Genomic DNA, 19,036 nt, shown 5'->3' with positions numbered 1-19,036 from the left:
TACTAATAGCACTCATGGCAAAATGCCATTATTGCTTCTGTATGAATTAAGTGCAATATGTTGTTGCTGAATCATCTAAATAATATTAAACACTGTATATTTGACAATAATTTGCTACCACAGCTGTTATCATTAAAGGACGGGTTCACAATTTTTCAAGTCTCTCTTAAAACAACAGTCAGGTGCCTAAATGAACAGTCAAACATGTTTTTCTTGCTGTAATCATTCCTCCTGTTCATATGGACCATTAGAAGATCCCTTTCTAATTAACTTACAATGTAAGTGATGGGGGGAAATATCCACAGTCCTCCTTCTGTGCATCAATCAAGTCAATATCTTTCAACGTTACAGTCTTTTTAGTGCCAAAGTCCCTCTTTTTGCAGCTCAACAGAGAAACACTGTCCGAGGAAACACAAAGGGAATTTGATGCTAAAAAGACTGTAAATGTGGCAGATATCCACTTGATATGACTAACTCAGACTGCTGAGTTTCAGATGAACTTTTAAATGCATTTTTGCACAAAATGACTATATGGTCATACCGTGGCTGGGGATCTTTTAACATCCAGTATGAACAGCAGGAATGATTACAATGAGGAAAACCTCTTTCAGTCTCCATGTGGACACCTGACTGCTGTTTTAAGACTTGAAAAACTGTGAACCTTCTCTTTAAAGCTACAAATATTTAGGTTTATTGCAGTCCACGGGCGGCGCTCTTTCCCAGCAGCCGTCAATCTGGACCAGAAACGACGCAGATTTGTTGATTACGGAAGATGACGTCAGCACGTCCGCAGCCTAGCAGCAGAAAAGACGGCGTAAACAAAGCGGACAGCTATAAACCAGCTAAGTAGCTAATGCTTCGTGAGCAATTATCGCTTATTTATAAGGTCATATTTTAGTCAATGGCGAGCAGAGCTTTTATTCGGACGGTAACTTGACGTGTAGCATGTGTGCTGAAAACTAAACGAGTTAACAAAGCCACCGTTATCGCTAAGCTAACTGGATACGCTAACCCAACCCTCAGATAACGGTACACGTATTGTGTATTTTTGGAAATTGATGTTATCTCAAATAACGTCTGTCTAAAACGTAATACAGCATCTTAAATAATCAATTGAAGAGCTGCCAATGCTGTCACGAGTTTGCTCATTATGCAGCTTAGTTTATTAGTACAATCGGCTAGTTGTCGACACTAAACAGGGCTGGAAGGTGGTGAGACGCTTCTGGCTAGATGAACACTTGATTGCAGTCATCTCCACTCGGACTGCGATGTTTAGCCTGATGGCGAACTGCTGTAACTGGCTGAAACGCTGGCGAGAGCCTGCAAGGTAAGTCAGGAGATCTACTGAGTCACAAATCTGTCATTATTCCCAGTCAAATCTTTCAGAGCTCCAATAAATCTGTGCCACAAGTTTTGCAAAGTTGAGCTTTCAGCTGATAGTTCATTATAATCCTTTCACATTCTTACACAGAATGATGGAAGTATCTTCAAACAGCAGGTATAGTTTTAGAGATTTTAAACCAGCTCACATTTTGACAAGTAAATATTATTTTATATGATTTAAGCAACAAAGATGATAGGCCCTTATTTTAGCTGTCTTGTCCCATCACAGCCAAATAAATGCAGAGAAAGCACTGTTGGATTCTTTTAAAGGTCACTGCAAACATTCTGTCTTTTAATGATGAGGATCCTTTTGTGTTATAATGTGCGTGATTTATAATGGAATATAGTGGACTATATGGGGCTGTTTTACCCATGTTCAGATATTATCAGAGCTGAAACGATTAGTCGCTTAACAGAAACATGATCGGCAGCTATTTTGATAATTGCTTAATCGTTTTAAGTACATTTTCAAGCAAAAACTCCAAATATTCTCTTGTTCCAGCCTCTCCAATTTGAGGATTTGCTGCTTGTTTCTGTTTTATTTCATTGTAAAGTGAATATCTTTGGGTTTTGGACTGTTGGTCAAACAAAACTAGACATTTGAAGACATCTCTGTGGGCTTTTGGAAAGTGTGATGAGTAAACAATCAATTAGTTAATAGAGAAAATAACCAGCAGACTGATTTGATTTATAAAAAATCATTAGTTGCAGCCCTAGTTATTATTCCAGCCATTTATATTTGATCAGAAGTAATAATGTTCCTCTGCTATTCTGTACTTTTTATTAACATGTCATCAGCCAGCCACTATTATTTTCAATATTTTTTTTTAGCCCTAAGAGGCCCTAAGTGACTGGAGAAAGAGCAGTAAAATGTAACAGAGTGCTTAACCCACGTGGTACCTATGAGGCATCTGATCCTTTGGATTTAGGCAGAAATCCTCACCTAATCCCACAGCCAGGTCTGTTCAGCGGGTCTTTTCCTTTTGGCCTGTTGCTGTGCGGGGTTTGTAACGCTGAGGACAGAGGGGTTATGGGTTAGCGGGCAGGGGGCCAGTCAGTGTCTCACCTTTTTTTTGGAGGTTTACGTCAAGAGGCCTGCCCTGATGAAAGCCAGTTGGCTCCAGAAGACGGTTAGATGGATTGTGCGCTTGATGTCATTTCGGCGCAAGTTTAAAAGTTAAGTATGGAGTCAGGAGACAAACGTGGGTCGTGTTTATCTGCACGCTATGTGTCTTGAGTGGAACCGGTTCTAGGTTTTTGCAGGTTTTCAGTGAATTCTGCTCTTTGTTTTGGTTGTGTACTTTTGTTTTTTGTGTTTGTGTGTGAACATTTAATATCAGGAGATTTGCAAGATGCTGTTATGACTGTAATATAAACATCTTGTGAAAGGTTTGAAAGGTGAAGAATGATACAGTGGATCCAGTCATAAAGTGGCTCCAAACTCTTCAAGATTATAATGAGAGCATGTGAGAGCAAAGCTGCGTTAAACCTTGAATGTTTTCACGTATTTTTTGACAGAATAATCAGGAATAAATGTATTCAAATTGTGATTAAAATCCCTGGTTTAGCATAAGTGTAGCAAATAATGGTGCAAATCCACATTTACATTTAGTAAGATGATAACAACTGCAATTAGTAAAATGTCTGAGTCATGTTAACAACTTGGTGGTGACTGTTGTGATCGTCATACTGCAGCTCGCTGCTCAGGTGTGTGCAAACATATCTGCAGGTCTGTCTGAGTCTACATCCATGACTGTGTTTCTGCAAGAGACACACAAACAAGTTTTTTGAATACTGGCTAATGTCAGTATTAGATTTCACTTCTGCAAGTTGTTTGGTAATAGAGAATGTATTAAAATAGAATATAAAGATTATAATAATTTTACTGTTTTGCTTAATAGAAATGTGTATAAAGTAGTATAGAAAAGCAACTTGATAATTGGTCTGAAATAATATTTGATCAGCACTGATATTGAGTTTTAAACTACATCAATAGTTTAAATATAATTAAATGGTTGCAACCACGTGACAATCGCTGACTCACTCACTCCAGTCACACTCTGATTGCGTCGGTCATTCAGATTCTTAATTGGCTTACGTGCCCCCAAATGCGTCACGAGCGATAATGCCAGGGCACGTCTTCAGCTCGGATACTGTAGGTTACACTCAAACCAACCTCTGCTTCACCCTTTGTCCTACTTCCTACCTAACAGGAAGCTGTTCCGAACAAGACCGGACCTTATCGATGAGTAGGGATGTGTGCGTGCGCAGTGTTTTATGGATATTCATTTTTTTACTTTCTTATCATACAGGAAAGTGACTCTAGTGATGGTGGGACTGGATAATGCAGGGAAGACCGCCACAGTACGAGGAATCCAAGGAGGTCAGGACTGTTTGTTATCAATGTTTTTACACGCACGTTCAGTGTTTTGCACATTTTTCTTGTCTTAAAAACACCTGATTTGATCTTTTATCACTGTACATTTTTTTAAAAAAAGTTGAAGCATAACAAATTGTGCAACAAAAGTTTATATTTGCTATTTTTTTGTCATACTGTCCCTCAGAAAATCCCCAGGATGTGGCTCCTACAGTGGGTTTTTCCAAAGTCGACCTTAAGCAGGGCAAGTTCGAGGTGACCATCTTCGACCTGGGTGGCGGGAAGAGAATCCGGGGCATCTGGAAGAACTACTACTCGGAGTCGCACGGCGTGGTGTTTGTGGTGGACTCCAGCGACGTGCAGCGGATCCAAGAGACACGGGAGACCATGGCCGAGGTCCTCCAGCACCCGCGCATCGCTGGCAAACCAGTGCTAGTGTGAGTGATCGTACTTTATCTTCATTTACATGCTGCATCAAGAAGTTGTACAGTGTATTAAAAATGTAGGGGGAAAAAAACGACCTTTGACCCTGTGAGACACAGTGGGGAAAATGTAAAAGATGAGGAGATAATAAAGAAATTGCCCAGCCTAAAAGTCTGAGTCCTTGGTCCAATTTGCTGCTGAATATGTGCACTGAAGGTTGATTTAATGTCTGCATCTGTGGATGCATCTGCTTAATCAGTAATCAGAACACAAAGCAGGTTAGGGCACCGAGAGTTTAAAGTATTTTTCCAGGTATGCAGAGTGTGTTCCAATCAACAATCTACAGTCAGGGCAGAGTCACATTTCCATAAAATTTCCATCAGATTTCCAGACACTATAACTGCAAAGATTGAGTATGATCACTGTCCTTGCAGCTACATTTTCTCCCTCATAGTCTGAGTGAGTTGATCCAGGAGCCAGTCCAGTCCAGTCTATCCATGGAAAAGAGATTGTAGAGTTTTATTCATTCAGCTTAAATTACAATCATTTGACACTTGTTTTTATTTCATTTCACAACAGCAGTAACTAACATCTCTCGTTTTTTCCCTCTCTGCTGTCAGGCTCGCCAACAAACAAGACCAGGAGGGAGCGCTGGCTGAAGCAGACATCATCGAGAACCTGTCGTTAGAGAAGCTTGTTAACGAGAACAAGTGTCTCTGTCAGATCGTAAGTGTTTCTGCACCTGTTGTGGACTGACAGTTGAGTGACATTAAGGGCATTTGGTTTAACTGTAGCTTCACGCTTGTATAGAAAAAAAACAGCAAGGCTTATTTTTTTTTCTTTACTGTAGGACAGTGTGAGATTGCATCGCAGGGATGACGTAAGAGAAACAAAACCTCAACATCAAGTTTGTTTCTTCTCTTGGTTTCTATTCCTATCCCAGGAGCCGTGCTCTGCAGTCCTGGGCTACGGCAAGAAGGTTGACAAGTCCATCAAGAAGGGCCTGAACTGGCTCCTCAGCAACATTGCCAAAGACTACGAGGCCATTACTGAGCGCGTGCAGAAGGACACGGCCGAGCAGCACGCTCAGGAGGAGCAGGACAAGAAGGAGAGGGCGGAGAGAGTGCGGCGGATACGAGAGGAGAGGTGAGGACGCGGGAGGATGGAGTTTGACACGAGGACTGTAAAAAATTGCAACAACTTATCCTTAGGTGTGTATCATTATCCTGAAAGGTTAACGTCTTGTTCTTTCCGCAGAGAGAGGCAGGAGCGGGAAGAGGCAGAACGTGAGGGCAGGCAGATCCAGGAAGAGGATCCTGATGACGAGAACATGCCCAGCCCCTTCCAGCCAATCGGAAACGTCATCTCCGATGTGTGTAACTACTGTCTACAGACACAGAGATGAAATTAAAGTACATTTTAAACACATTTGCTAGTTAAAGACCAGCACTTTACAAACTTCCCTCAAGTCCTGTTTTGATTTGATTTTTGTCCTTCATGTCGCTCTCAGAACGAGGAGAAAGAAAAGGAGAAGAAAAGGCAAAGAGAGCCCCAGGAGGGCAGGACCAACAGCCTGAAGGCAGACGCCGATCAAGAGGAAGAGGAGGACGAGGAGGACAACGACGAGGAGCCGGACGACACGAGACAAACGCCAGAGAACACCAGCTCAGGTGAGTGTGTTTGGACCCTGTGTGGTTATTAAGATCCTTAAAATCACCCCAGATATCCACATTTCTAGTTTAGTTTATAAGTCAATAGAATTTTGAAGTTACGGCTCAGAATAGCTGTCAAATGATTGGCAAATAGTTCAGTAGTTTTATCAAATCTGCTTGGTGCCAACATGTTTATTTAAAACGATATAAAAATTAAAGATAAAAATGATGATCTGTATAGATGTGAGGGCAGCAGACACCTTTGAAGAGGCTTTTCTTGCATCTTGTGGTTCGGCTTCGCACCACGGGAAGAAAGTCCGAGCTTGCGAGATATTGAATCTGGCTTCACTTTGAAAGCAAGTGATTAAACAAATGCCCAGAGACCGCAACAAGTATTTGTTTGAGATATTTTAAATTTTTAAAGAGACATCTAGTCAAGTTAACTGCTTGATATTCATCCTGTGTTCCTCTCACCAAGCTCTGAGAATATCTGATACAGATGATTACACACTAAGAAGATGATTACGTGGTAAATTAAAGGGATAAAAAGATGGCAGTTGAACAGCTGAAACCAGCTCAAGTCCGGTGTTGACTATCCATGACTGAAGGCTTATTTCGGGAAACGTATGCTCAAAACGTCTCTGTACGTTACAGGTACGACAGGCGAGCAAAGCAAGAAGAAGACGAGGAAGCTGCACCTGAAGAGGAAGCACCGGGTCGACCCACTGAGGGCAGAGGACGCGCCGGCAGAGAGCCCCACCCCGCCACCCCTTCCAGGTCAGTCCGCGCATCATCATGGGCTGTTTTCATATGTTGTTTTTACACGAGCTCGCTTTAATTGTGCCAAGTGGACAGATTCACCTGCCGACGAAGAGGCAGCCTCAGTATCACTTTCTTTTTCAGGATTCTGTCTTAACAAATGTCTTTTCTATGTTTTTCTTTTTTGTAGTCGGATGGGCCACACCCAAAGTTTCTAGGCTGCCAAAACTAGAGCCACTCGGGGACTCGAAACATTCCGGTAAAGCCGCGTCTAACGTCCAATTATTCTTCATCCCTCACCGTCGACTACCATCTAATTTCATGTGTTAACTTCCTTTTGTCGTGTAGCCAAAATCAGCCGCTCACATTCTCACTAACTCGGGCTTAAGTGTGGATTAACTCGTTCTCTAACCGTCATGGCAGTGACTCAGTGTTTCCTCTTTACAGTAATGCTTTTGGCTCTGGCACATGTTGCCGTTAAAACGTTTTAATTGGAAACTTTATTATAAAATTAAAAAAAAAAAAGTTGTTTGTAAGAGTGAATTCATGTGGGCTTGTTTGTTCCACACAGCAGTAATGGTACATTTCTCAGCGCGGTTGGTGTTGCAGCAGAGCGAAAACACTGAACTCTATCTGCCTCAAGATGTGTGTTGACTGTTAATTAGTATCACATCACTGTTTGTTTCCTTCTCCCACTTTTTTTTTTTTTTTCACCAGGCATGTGTTTGAATGTGTGTGGATCCTTCATGGTGGCAGATGTCTTAATCCAGCTCAAAGGCTTGTCTGTGTATTCATCCACATTTTTCTCCCATCTACCTCTGCGCAGCATCTTTCCACGCCTTCCACGTCTCTCTCTTGTTGCTTTAAGTCACACATAAATTGACAGTTTTATATATATTTTTTTAAATTACAGGACTGGATGTAGTGGATGTAGTTTACTAACTCAGTCGAACCTTTTTTTCCCCCTCCTCCCCTTCCGCAGAGTTTTACAAGAAGCCTCTCCCGCCTCTCGCGAATAGGCCGCGGCCTAACGGCGACACTCACGACGTCATTTTTTAACCTAATTTACTGATCGAGGCCCTCCAATCACGGCTCTCCCCTTTTTTTTTTTTGTTTTTTTGTTTGCTTTCTGTCTCAAGCGAGCGGTGTGTAGACCAACCAAACACACAGACACACCGCAGCCGAACCCGAGGAGGAGGAGGAGGAGGAGGAGGAGGGGGGGGGTTGGATGCGGCAGCCTGCGAGCGTGGTGACAAGAGGAGCGACATGGGAAACGAAGTCCTGCTCAGAGGCCGTAATACTGTCTGGTTTCACAGCAATTCAGTGTGAAACGTAGAACCTGCCCGTCAGGTTCTGTCTTCACTTGACACAAGCACATTTGGTGCTGAACTCTTTCCGCTACTGTAGGCTGAAACTTTATATATATTTTTTTGTTAATATCAGTGTTAGTCAGTTGTGTCCAACTGAAATGCTTTTAATTGACAAAGAATGTAAATATGTTCAGTATATGATAACCTTCTGTGTCTGTGTCTGTTACTGAATAATGGATTTGTACACACGCCGCCATTAAAAATGACACGTTTGCTTTTGCACCTTCAGTTTTGTAGTGTAAACAAAGGTGTAATGCAGACAGTGAACATTGATATATCGATATCGGGATATGGATGAAGAGGTAGAGCTCTTAAGTGGCTTTTCACAGCTGAGTGCTTTAAATTTGATCTTTTTTTTTTTCTTTTTTTTTTTAAAGTGGGGAAACATTTTTCCTGTTTTTTTACAGCAGCAGTGAGTCATAGCTTGAATTGTCCTCACAGGTGAAACAGGTGAAGTGTGGGCGCACATGAAAAACACTACATCATGGTTGTTAATTGGTCAGTTTTACTAATGCTATGTCTTGACATTTCACTTAAATACTGTAAAGGTTTTATGCCCATGAAAAGAAAAAAAAAGAGATTTTTTTAAAAACTGTAATAGGGAACAATGTGTGTCCTTTATCACACAGCGTCATAAAGGATCTTTATTTATTGTTTTAAAATGTAAACGTATGAAAATATATTTGTCTTTATTTGTCTACAGGGCTACAGATTTTGTACGCGTTCTGCTGTTTACACTGTGTATCTGTTTTTAAAGTGATATTTCTCTCGAGGGAAGAATCAGCCTCAGACTCGCTGCCTCTCAGGTGGCCCCCGAGGTGCGAGCCAGCACTGTTGTTGTTCCAGCTTTCCTGGCTCGTCTCCTGCAACCATTTCCCCACTTTGAAAATAGCTAAAATTACATCTCAAAAAGCACAAACACAAATCAGAAAAGAAAAAAAAAAAAACACTAACTTGGAACCACTCCATTGCCCCAGTTAAGTTTTTGTGTGTTGGAAGAGTTTGCAGTGGGATAATGAGGGAGGAGAAAGTATTACTTACACCTGGAAGAGCCCATATTGGGTCAGAACACATGAGAATAATGTGTAGCACAAGTTAGAGAGTGAAATATCACTTTAAAACCGCATTATTATATCTCATATATATAGTACAACACTCACTCTCTTGTTAATGAGCTAGATGTTTGAAAAGATATTTTTTCTACGCAGTTTGAATTTTATAACCGCACAATTAAAGATGTTTTAAATATATTCTTAACTGATTAGAATCGATTTGTGCTCGTCTCTCTCTTTGCAGCTGCCGCTAGATTGGAAATTGTTTGTTGTGTTTCATTTTTGGCTCGACGTGAACATCAGTTGGTTCATCATCCAGCTGCTACTTCACAAATGTGTTTGTCACTGCTTGATTGCTTGAATCACTTCTTCAGGTAATGACTTTAAAAGTTACTTTATCGTAATCAGGTTTTATAATATAAGAACTACAGTTAAAGTTGCAACTTAACATTGTCACTGGATGGTTCGCTAAACCCACAAACAGCTATTGTCCAATCATAGCTCAGCAACAATAACTTTTTGCAACTCTGCTGGGCATGTCGGATACAATCAGCCTAAAATATGTATTCAGTCCATTCAAGTATTCACTATGACCCCAAATCCATTAATTTTTACACATTAATAATGATGAAATTAAGGTTTTTATTAATGGATTGAACTAAATTAAGGTATTTTTAATGCATTATTTGCATCCAATTTTCTAATTAAGGGTTTTTTTACCCCATAAAACCACCTTAAATGGAAAATGAAGGCAATTTAACGTATGAATTAAGGTGTTTTAAAGAGTTTGGGTTCTGTCTTTTCAAGTTGATGGACAAATTGATGAATTTTTGGCTTAATGAAGGAGTACTTCATTTAGCCATTACTCATGCCTAAAAAGTGTAGAAAATTGCTGTTATTCCCTTCAAACTTTGACCTATTTCCAATAAGAAAACGGGCCAATTTGCACATTTTCATTCACATAAAGTTAGAAAAAACAACATGAATCACTGGATATGATGATGATGACTGTATTTGGGGGCAGATTTGTGGAAGTGATTTACAGGGTTAGGATTAGGGTTACATAATTATAAATCTTGAAAAACTACTCGCATCTAAACCTTTTGTGGTCACTTGTATAACTGTAGTATACATACATGTTAATTTTGATTCATAAGTTGTTTTTTCTGACTTTATGTGAATGAAAATGTGCAAATTTGCCCGTTTTCCTATTGCTTTATCATTGTCCAGGTCACAAAAGCAAAGTTTGAAGGGAATAATAGCCATTTTTTACACTTTTTAGATACAATCAAGAAATAACACTTGATACCCAGGAAGAAAAATTGCATGACATGGTGTTTAAACTGTTTCTATTCATTTTTAGTGTAGTTAACGACTGTTAAACTGATAATATTAGAAAAACAATTCTACTTGCAACCTGAGACAATCAAGCTGTATAACCTGAGCTGTCATCATTGTGACAGGTGAATCCAACTGAGATCAAACTATCATAACATTTACTGCGAGATGATGTTTTGCGTGTTTGACAGATAAGATTCAGATTTTTCCACTCGACCTAGAAAACACACAGGTCACTTTATATATAGCCTGACTCACTGTTTCAGATTGCAACGAACTGAATGAACTCATTACAGTTATAAAACACACGGCCCGGTGTCTGCTCACACAGCGCAGTTGTGATCTGTCACTAATACAAATTAAACCGGCCAAGGGCGAGACATTTTTCAACGTGGAATTAGGCTGTATCATAAAACAAGCGAGGCTTCATCTGAAAATGAGCTACACACAAAAAAGTGAAGCCTGCACCCAGCTGATGATGGATAACACAAAATGGAAAGCAAGCAGTTCTTTAAAGGAATGTAGGCAATTTAAATCCCTTGTTGACAAAGTAATTACACATGTGCTGATGAGAGTGGGCTGGCTTCATCTTTTGCTCTTTATTCAGACACAGGAGAGAAAAGCTGATGTAACAAGAAGCCTGGATCTTTTTTTACACATATACAGCACAATTTGGAACAAAGGCTTCAGCAATCTGGTTTGTTTTTGGCTGTTGCGTATCCTCATTTAGACTCTGTCAAACATCTGTTAGCAGCGTCTACAGGCCCCGCACCCAGAACATTGCAGTAATGTGCTGTCTCATTACTGTTCTCCCCGTTGTCGATACACACAGACAAGCTTCATTTAAGTGAGTGATGTCATGACGCAGGAGTTGAAATCCTCCTGTAATGACGCCGTGTCCTGCAAGACGAGGACAGCAGATGCACCGCTGCCCTTAAGCAGGTGCTTCCAACCATCCATCCCCCCTCATTATGCTCGCGCTCTTTGATATCATCAATCTGTGATGTCCAGTGCGGTCCAGGAGCGATTTTGTGATGAAGTGTTGTAATTTACTCCCCCTCACCCTCAGCCCCCCAAAAAATATCTGCATCTGCTTTTACAGATTTTCTAAGATAACCCAGAATGGCTCTCAGCAAACCCCAGAAAGTTTTAAGTTAAGGAGAGAAGAAGTTTTTATGTTCAAATTACAAAAAAGCCTCAAGTTTGCAAAAGCTGCAGGATCCCAAAATGAGGTTATATTGCAATTTGGTCTATTGAGGATTTAGTCATTGAAGATTTAGTCTGGAGAAATTGGTGTCTCTTCCTCCTCTACAGTGGATGTCTGTATTGTGCAAATGTTGGCGTATAGATAGATAGATAGAAATGTTCTGCTATCAAATGGCAGTATGTAAGCATTAAATTCAGACATCAAGTTTATCCTATAAGCTGTAAGAAATCATTTTTTTTAGGTTTTTATTTAAAAATCATTGAGACATCTGGTCCAGAGCGCCACCATTTTTTTCTTTTATTCTTCTGTTTATTCTGAATAAAACTGCTGCTGCTGCTGGATACATAAAACGCATCACTTCCTGCACACCAGAGCATTTTTCTCGGGGATGACCTACAGCGCTGGGCAGCGAGCGTTTAAAACAGCAAACATAAAAGCTTTCATGAGCAGGGAATAGGTTGAATCACTGTTGTGTTAAATCACTTGGATACAGAGAGCAGCAAAAGGGCCGTGAACTGAGATGAAATTTTTTTTCGGGCAGTTGTGCTGTTGCCAGTAGGGCCACCATTCATCTGAAAGTGTTGACTGAAAATGCAGCATATTGGATTTGGTCACACATAACCCTCTGGTGCTGCCCTCTCTCTTATACAGCAGTGTTAATAACACCAGGTAATATTGCTGCTAGCGGTGAGGGAATTGTTCAGTTCACTGCTCATTGACTCTTGACTTCCTGAACAAGTTGGGAAGTGCTGGATATACTGTACACATGCTGGAGGAGTCTGAAGTCTCACATGCACAGTAACTCATGCCAAGACATTCTTAAGATGTGAGTGCTACTATCACATTATTAGCGGGACATTTCAAGGTGGTTGACAGGTGTAATTGCATTAGAAACCAAAGACAATAACAGAACTATAATTTATCAGTTCAAGACATTAATTCTAAATGTGTGTGTATAAGTATCAACAAATCCCATGAAAAGACCCTAACCAACAATTCATTAAACCTACTAACAAGTATTCTGTGTGTTGCTAAAGCCAAAAAAACTGGGAAATACTCACTAAAGCACCAAATGTGTATCAATTCGCTGCTGAAAATAGTCCCCAACAAATGCACCACTGAGACTTTTTTTAAAAATGAAACTATATATATATTTGTAACCTGCTTTTAAAGATTTACATTTCAGTATGAACAAATAGGCAATTGGAAAGCTTTTAATGGTATTTTTCTGCAGTATTAAAAATATACAATTACTCCTGCCTTATAATCTATAAGGATTTTATCCATTACAACAAAATATTTAAAACTGTGCATGACAAAAGGTCAAAAATGAGGTCAAAATATGACAATAAAGCGTAATTTACATTTGTCTGGCAGACAGTGAATTGGGATTATTATTTAATAGCTCAGTGTTTATAACAGAAACAACATTATTAACTAATAAATCGAGTTTTGAGCTCCCCTATTGAGCCTGATGAGTTGGTTTAGACCAATTAACCCACCTGTTGAGGTGAGTCAATGCCTTCTCTTTGTTTTGCTTGATGACCAATAGGAAACTTCTCCACTCATCCATCACGAATGTCTTTCTTTGCATTATTTCACCATGTAATCGACTTCATTGCAGTATTTTCTTCAATTGCATAATAGCTCAGACTGTTTTTCACCTCGGTATACTTTACCTCGCCAACTTCAGCCACAGAGCAATTAGAGCTGGAGGGGAGTGGGACCTCCCAAGAAAAATTAATGTAAGTGCAAAGTTGTACTTGGCTGCACGTTGCTGTTGTCTTCTTTGATAAATTAGTAAGACTGCTACTATTTTCTTGGCACTGTTGGGGAATACACTGCCACTGTGCAATATAGGTAGCAAAACATTAGCTTATAAGGGTGCAGAGAGGCCAAATAATCACAGTAAATCACAGTAAGCTTTTCTTCCCCCTGAAAGACTTAATTGTTCTGAATGAAACATAGAAAATGAGTATCAGTGCTTGGTAACTCCCTCATCTGCCCGCTTGTACTTCATATATAATTCAATAGAAATATAAAAAAGTCAATGAAAGTCACAGAGGTTATTAAGTGTAGTCAAGCACAGTTCACGGACTCGCTTGCCTCTGCAATGTCATCAATTTTTGACCAACAGCAGGATGTCTTACATCTCCAAGTTTTGTCCTGACTCTTCAAGTTTATGGTCTTCCAAGCGAGTTGGCAGCAGATCAAAAAAACAGACGGATGTTCTCTTGTGCCACAACACCTACCTGAGAGCTCTCAGCAAGCGCTATCATGCAGACAACGCCTGGATATACCACTCAGGTAAGATGCTGAAATGCTCCTGTCCCTGGATACTCAATACAATCTGATCTATACTAGATTTGCTTTTTATTATTTGGAATTCAGGGGGGTGGGAGTGAAAATATTAAGTAACCACAAAGCTGCCTATCACACCTTGAATGAGTTGGACTAAAACTCATATAGCCTACAGCAGATTATAATAAATAAGCAGAAAGGCGTTCAGTGTCTCACTCAAGGACACATGTGGGCGGATGATAGAGCGCAAACATGTGACCATGTTTTTAATACTTTTTAATTCTTTAAACAATGCGCAGTATTTTGGGAAATGTACATGTACTAATGTGAAAACTCCTACCTGGCTGTCAACCGCATCATTTTGACAAGTTCAGTCCTAAATATCTCCCCGGCATCTGTCTCAAATTGGATCCCAAAGCTGTTTTGATACTACGTTCCTATTGCCGTCTTATCATTTATCTTTCACCATCTCTCTTTAAATGCAGCAACAATGCTCGCTGCAGGCAGCCGGTCACTGCAGGAAGCTCCATCTCCCTTCCTGTGGCACTAAAAGAAGACAGTGAAGAAGACAAATAAGGCATACGTTAAAGGAGGACATGCATGAGGAGGCAGAGTTAGGACACATTATGATGATAAAGTCATCGCTAGACAAACTCCTGTGCCTTTGATCTAGCGTCAGGCCAGAACTGAACACTCTGTTCTCTTATATTTGTGTCATTTAGAGCAATCAGAGGTAGATCTCTATTATGCAGTGTTTAAAAGACGCCCATGGTGAGCTGCGTGTAGACAACCTGTCATAAAACCCTGAGGGTTAAATAAAGAGCAAATAATGAACAAGTTATGTTCTAGCTTGTGGTTTGTGCATCTGTCTTTAAGACTGGATAGAAAAGGTAATAAGTAATTGAGTGTGCTTGCACGCTGGAGGGGGTTACGCTGCAGTAGGTTGAGTCTGCAGGGAGTTTACAGTGCTGTTTGGTGAATCTCTGCTCCTGTGTGTGTGTGTTTACCCTCTGCGGTCATTTGTTATTGCCTGCAGAGGGCAATGCAGCTCCAGTAATCACTGTGCAACATAAATAGCACAGACAACAGAGTTGAGGATACATGGACACTATTAGCAACTGTGAGTCTTGCTATTCATCTGGGCTCAATGATGTCTTTTAGGGTGTTTCCAGGGCTGACTAAGTGTCTGACCTAAACCTGCTGACAATAAAGGAGCAAAATGTAGCTCAGGAGAGGTTAAATCTACTGTATTCAGCCCAGAGCTGGAGGGCGGTTTAACCAAAGAGCAGCATGCTTTCATGCTTTAATGGAACCCGTGTAATGGCTCATTATGTAACTAAACAGCGTAGAAAAGGGGAAAAGTTGACGAACGTGATGGGCAAATTTTGACCGAGCTCCAGCAAGCAGCTGCTAAATGCACACATAAACTGTTTAAATGTACATTTAATGCTGTTACATGCAGAGATGCTGCCAGCAGGGGAGCGCGGGGGTCAAGTATTTGTTCTTTGTAATGTTAGGAAAGGACTTTGACTTTCAAGTAACTAAAATTGCAAGTATTACTACAACAGTATTTTATTCAGAAGGCTGCCTTTGTGAACTCTTTTTCTCTCTCAACTTTTTTTCCATTTATGCAAAGCAACGTCTGCGACCCCTCGTCACCACGGACAGATTACGGGACCATGACCTTTCAAGAGATTCCTGCTACAGAAGATTCAAACCACTACAGAATACTGCGCAGAATATTTTAGGAGACCATCAACTGAAGTGGGATTTGCACATCCCTACCTACAGGACCCATCTTTTTGCAACAAAAAATGTTAATATAAGTAAATTCAAACAGGAGCTTTGGCATTAAGGACCCCCTGACTCCTGTGGCCCTTGGGTCTGTGCCTGCTGGGCCCATTTGGTAATCTGTCCATGTTCGTCACAGGTTGTGTAGCCCCATTTGGACGGGATTAATATTAATGATCGTTGCAGGGTGTTGTAGCAGAAGGACAAGCAGCCCTTCCAGTGGAAAGATCTACCTCAAAGATGTACTTTAAAATACAGGGACGATGCTCCAGATGGGATTTAAATGACCGGTAGATCATTTCTGCTGTAATCAATTCTGGGGAGGGTGAATTTGAGGCACAGATGCTAGTTGTCTATTTCTGTGAACACACAAAGCACTGATACCTAGACCTCCTTTACAGCTGACAAATGCAGCTAATTGCAATTGAATATGACCCAGCTTTTATGTAGTGTTTTCAATGGTAATTTAGTAGCTTCAAAGTCAATCCTTTTTATTGTGGTGCTTCCATTTCGCTGTGTAGTCCCTTTGGAAACATTATCACCTGCTTACTGTGTGATTGCGTGTTGCTACTGAGGGCAGCGCCTATAAACCTCTACCACTAATGAGTGTGAGTAAACCAGGAAATTTAAGTAGATTTGTTAGAGAACTGTGCAGTCTAGTGGTGAAGCAATAAGTCAGTTAATCAGAAAATCAATTAATCCTTTAGGTCATTTCTCTGGCTTCTCAAAAACGTTGAGATTTGCTGCATTTCTCTGTCTTATATAATAGTATTTGAATATATTCGAGTTTTGGCAGTTTAAAGATGTCACAATTTTCTATTCATTTTTATTGACTAAACGACTGACAACTGTTAGCTGAAATAATCTCTGTTGCAGCCCTGAGGCAGTCCTTGCTTCAGCTTCTGTCACAAAACCCCCAGAAGATAAAACAATCATGTCCAATTAAAAGATACCATAACTTAACAACACAAAAAAAATAATGATATTCTGTGTTCTTTTTTCTTGACAAGCTAATAGGGATTTTGACGGAGAATTGGCAGTAGCTGGTACGTCCCATATTGTAACTACTAGAAGGCTTAGAAGTGCTGGCTCATGAGATTCAGGCTTGATTCCACAAAAGCAATTTGCACCTATTGGTGAAGATGAATACAGTTAATGTAAATGAAGAAACCGCCCTGCAAAGCACTTGAGCCGAAGCCCTTCCTATCTAGTGCCCTTCTCTACAAATGCACTCTGCTGTGCCAATGGTGGACCTATTTCAATGTCACATTAAAATATCATTCCTGATCCAATAGTCTCATTGCCTGCAGTAAGTACTCATCTAAAACAATGGGCTAATGCGTCAGATGCACTCTGCTGTTAGTCAATTCGTCTCCAACAATGTCCTCTTAGCATTTAGTATTAGCACACTTGATAGGGACACAATGCGAGGTTTGACTGAGCTCAGTAAAATAAAAAATAAAAAAGGTGGTTAGCAAATGGCACAAGGAGATGCAGAAAGGCAGTAAAAAGCAGGAGATTAGGGGGGAAAAGCCAATGAGAGATGGGAGAGAGAATAAGAGAGGCAGATAAGGGATAATGAGGTGTTCGCAGCAGGAGTGATAGAGAATATAAAGGAAAAAGGTGCAAATAATGGGCAAGTGGAATTTGGGGAAGAGACAAGAGGAGATAAAGGTGAAAAAAGGACCAGAGGAAGGTTGTGGTATCTGGCCAGGCTCAGCAAAACAGGGGCTAAAAATGTGAGCTGGGATAGAGAGGCGCCACGCTGAGGGCGAAACAGGATTGTCAGAAAAGTGCGACATCGATGGAGCCATCGGCCTTTGAGTGACAGGATGGTGTGAGGGCGCACTGAGGGCAGCTCGAGGGACCACGAGGACCAGCACTGAAGCAATATGGGAGCAAGAAATGTTGCAGAATGCCTGAACAAGTGTTTTGAACAGCATTATTATCCTGATAGAGTTGAAATTTATCTTTGCTTATTATAGTCTGGAAAAGAAGCATTTTCTTCAGCTAGAGGCAACATCAATCAGTAAAATAACAAATGAAGTTGTCAGCACTCACAAATAAGTGTATATCACTTTTTTAATGATGCAGAGAGATGAGATGAGAGATTTCCTGTTGCCAGACACTTTAATTCTGCAGGTCTACACTTCATGGGTATCGAGATTGTAAGGCCACTGTTGAGGGAAGGTGAAAGGAAGAGGAAACATCTCCAAAGAGAGACATATTAGATTCACTACTTACAAAGCAAGTATCCTAGAGGTTTAAACAAAGAATTGCTGTTGTCTTGTTTCTTATGAATATGTGTATTATTGATATATACGCATTTGTATATATTCTATGGAGGTTTTGCACATGATTGGTCTTCATATATACATACATACATTTTTTATTGTTTGTGTGTAAATCTAGAAGTCATTTACCTGTCTTTTACAATCACATATGTGATATAGTGCATAGATCTATGACTCATCTGGCTGTTTCTTACTTATATTTATCTCTTGACGATGATTTGTATTTTTGTACATGCATTTGTAGGCTATTTTTTATGGAGATTCTGCACATAGTGAGGTTACATATGTAGACCCACATACATGCAATTTTTATCATTAGTGTGTAAATTCAATTCAAGTCACTATGCAATCACATATTGTGATATATCTCCTCTGATGACTTAAATTGCTTGGAATTTTCTTATTTTTCTTATTATTAGTGCTGTTTTTTTGATGATTTATATCTGTTTGTGCCTGTTTGAATGATTTGTATCAGCTGGTTGTAATCACCAGCAGGTTCCTGGCTGCTGTTTGATAGGGGTCACACTGACTAATGTTTCAGTAACACTGAGGAAAGCCTAGGGCTGAAACATGTTTTTTTTTGCTGCTGTGCATCATTAAAAAAGTGACATACACTTATTTGTGAGTGCTGATGACTTCATTTGTTATTTTTGTGATTTCTGAGTCGGCACCCACTACACTCTAAAGACTGTGAGTTGAGCACGCCAGCTCTTTCATTGAAGCAACATCAATCAGTGCAGTCTAACACAAGACTAAATCCGACCGTCAGATGATTGAAAAGTGGCCTCCTGTGTTGAAATGTCGACATGAATCCTTCCTCCAACTGATTGAATGAACACACAGCTTTGCTTCGGGTTTTCAATCGGAAAAATATTCACTCAAACTGAACGTTTTAGGACAGGAAAATGCCATGAAAATGCAAAATCATGCTTAATTAGATCATTTAAACCTGCATTAGCTGATATTTGCCAAATTGGGCTGCAGAAACAAGCTATGAACACAATATTTTTGTGTTTCTGGCCTCCTGCTGAGTAGTTACTATCTTTCTTAGCTCTGTTTTTGGTCTCCACCAACTCCTGAGAGAAATAT

At 40.2% G+C, this 19,036-nt stretch overlaps 1 protein-coding gene across 8 annotated transcripts; it reads left to right on the top strand.

Annotated features, from left to right (window-relative positions):
• Positions 1–772: 772 nt before the first annotated feature.
• On the top strand, positions 773–18,565 carry arl13b (ADP-ribosylation factor-like 13b). 8 transcript variants are annotated; one of them, XM_067582911.1, is made up of 12 exons: positions 773–1,327; positions 3,696–3,766; positions 3,948–4,197; positions 4,804–4,909; positions 5,127–5,329; positions 5,441–5,555; positions 5,694–5,853; positions 6,490–6,612; positions 6,785–6,853; positions 7,312–13,306; positions 13,741–13,868; positions 15,499–18,565. In XM_067582911.1, the coding sequence occupies exons 1-10, from the start codon at positions 1,269–1,271 to the stop codon at positions 7,470–7,472; spliced, it is 1,317 nt and encodes a 438-aa protein (XP_067439012.1). In that variant the 5' UTR covers positions 773–1,268; the 3' UTR covers positions 7,473–13,306; positions 13,741–13,868; positions 15,499–18,565. The 8 variants fall into 8 exon arrangements, with proteins under 8 accessions (XP_067439012.1, XP_067439014.1, XP_067439013.1 ...); XM_067582913.1 differs by having other exon boundaries at positions 13,699–13,868; XM_067582912.1 differs by lacking the exon at positions 15,499–18,565 and adding an exon at positions 14,348–14,699.
• Positions 18,566–19,036: the final 471 nt, after the last annotated feature.

Source organism: Thunnus thynnus, chromosome 24 (genome assembly GCF_963924715.1).
Source record: "Thunnus thynnus chromosome 24, fThuThy2.1, whole genome shotgun sequence".
Lineage (NCBI taxonomy): Eukaryota > Metazoa > Chordata > Actinopteri > Scombriformes > Scombridae > Thunnus > Thunnus thynnus.
The sequence above is the reverse complement of the archived record's forward strand: the minus strand, read 5'-3'. Positions and strand labels throughout refer to the sequence as shown.

Coding starts and splice junctions, on each gene's coding strand:
- arl13b (XM_067582911.1), top strand. CDS start 1,269: ATGTTTAGCCTGATGGCGAACTGCTGTAACTGGCTGAAACGCTGGCGA. Junction 4,910..5,126: donor ACAAGTGTCTCTGTCAGATC/GTAAGTGTTTCT, acceptor TTCCTATCCCAG/GAGCCGTGCTCTGCAGTCCT. Junction 5,330..5,440: donor CGGCGGATACGAGAGGAGAG/GTGAGGACGCGG, acceptor TTCTTTCCGCAG/AGAGAGGCAGGAGCGGGAAG.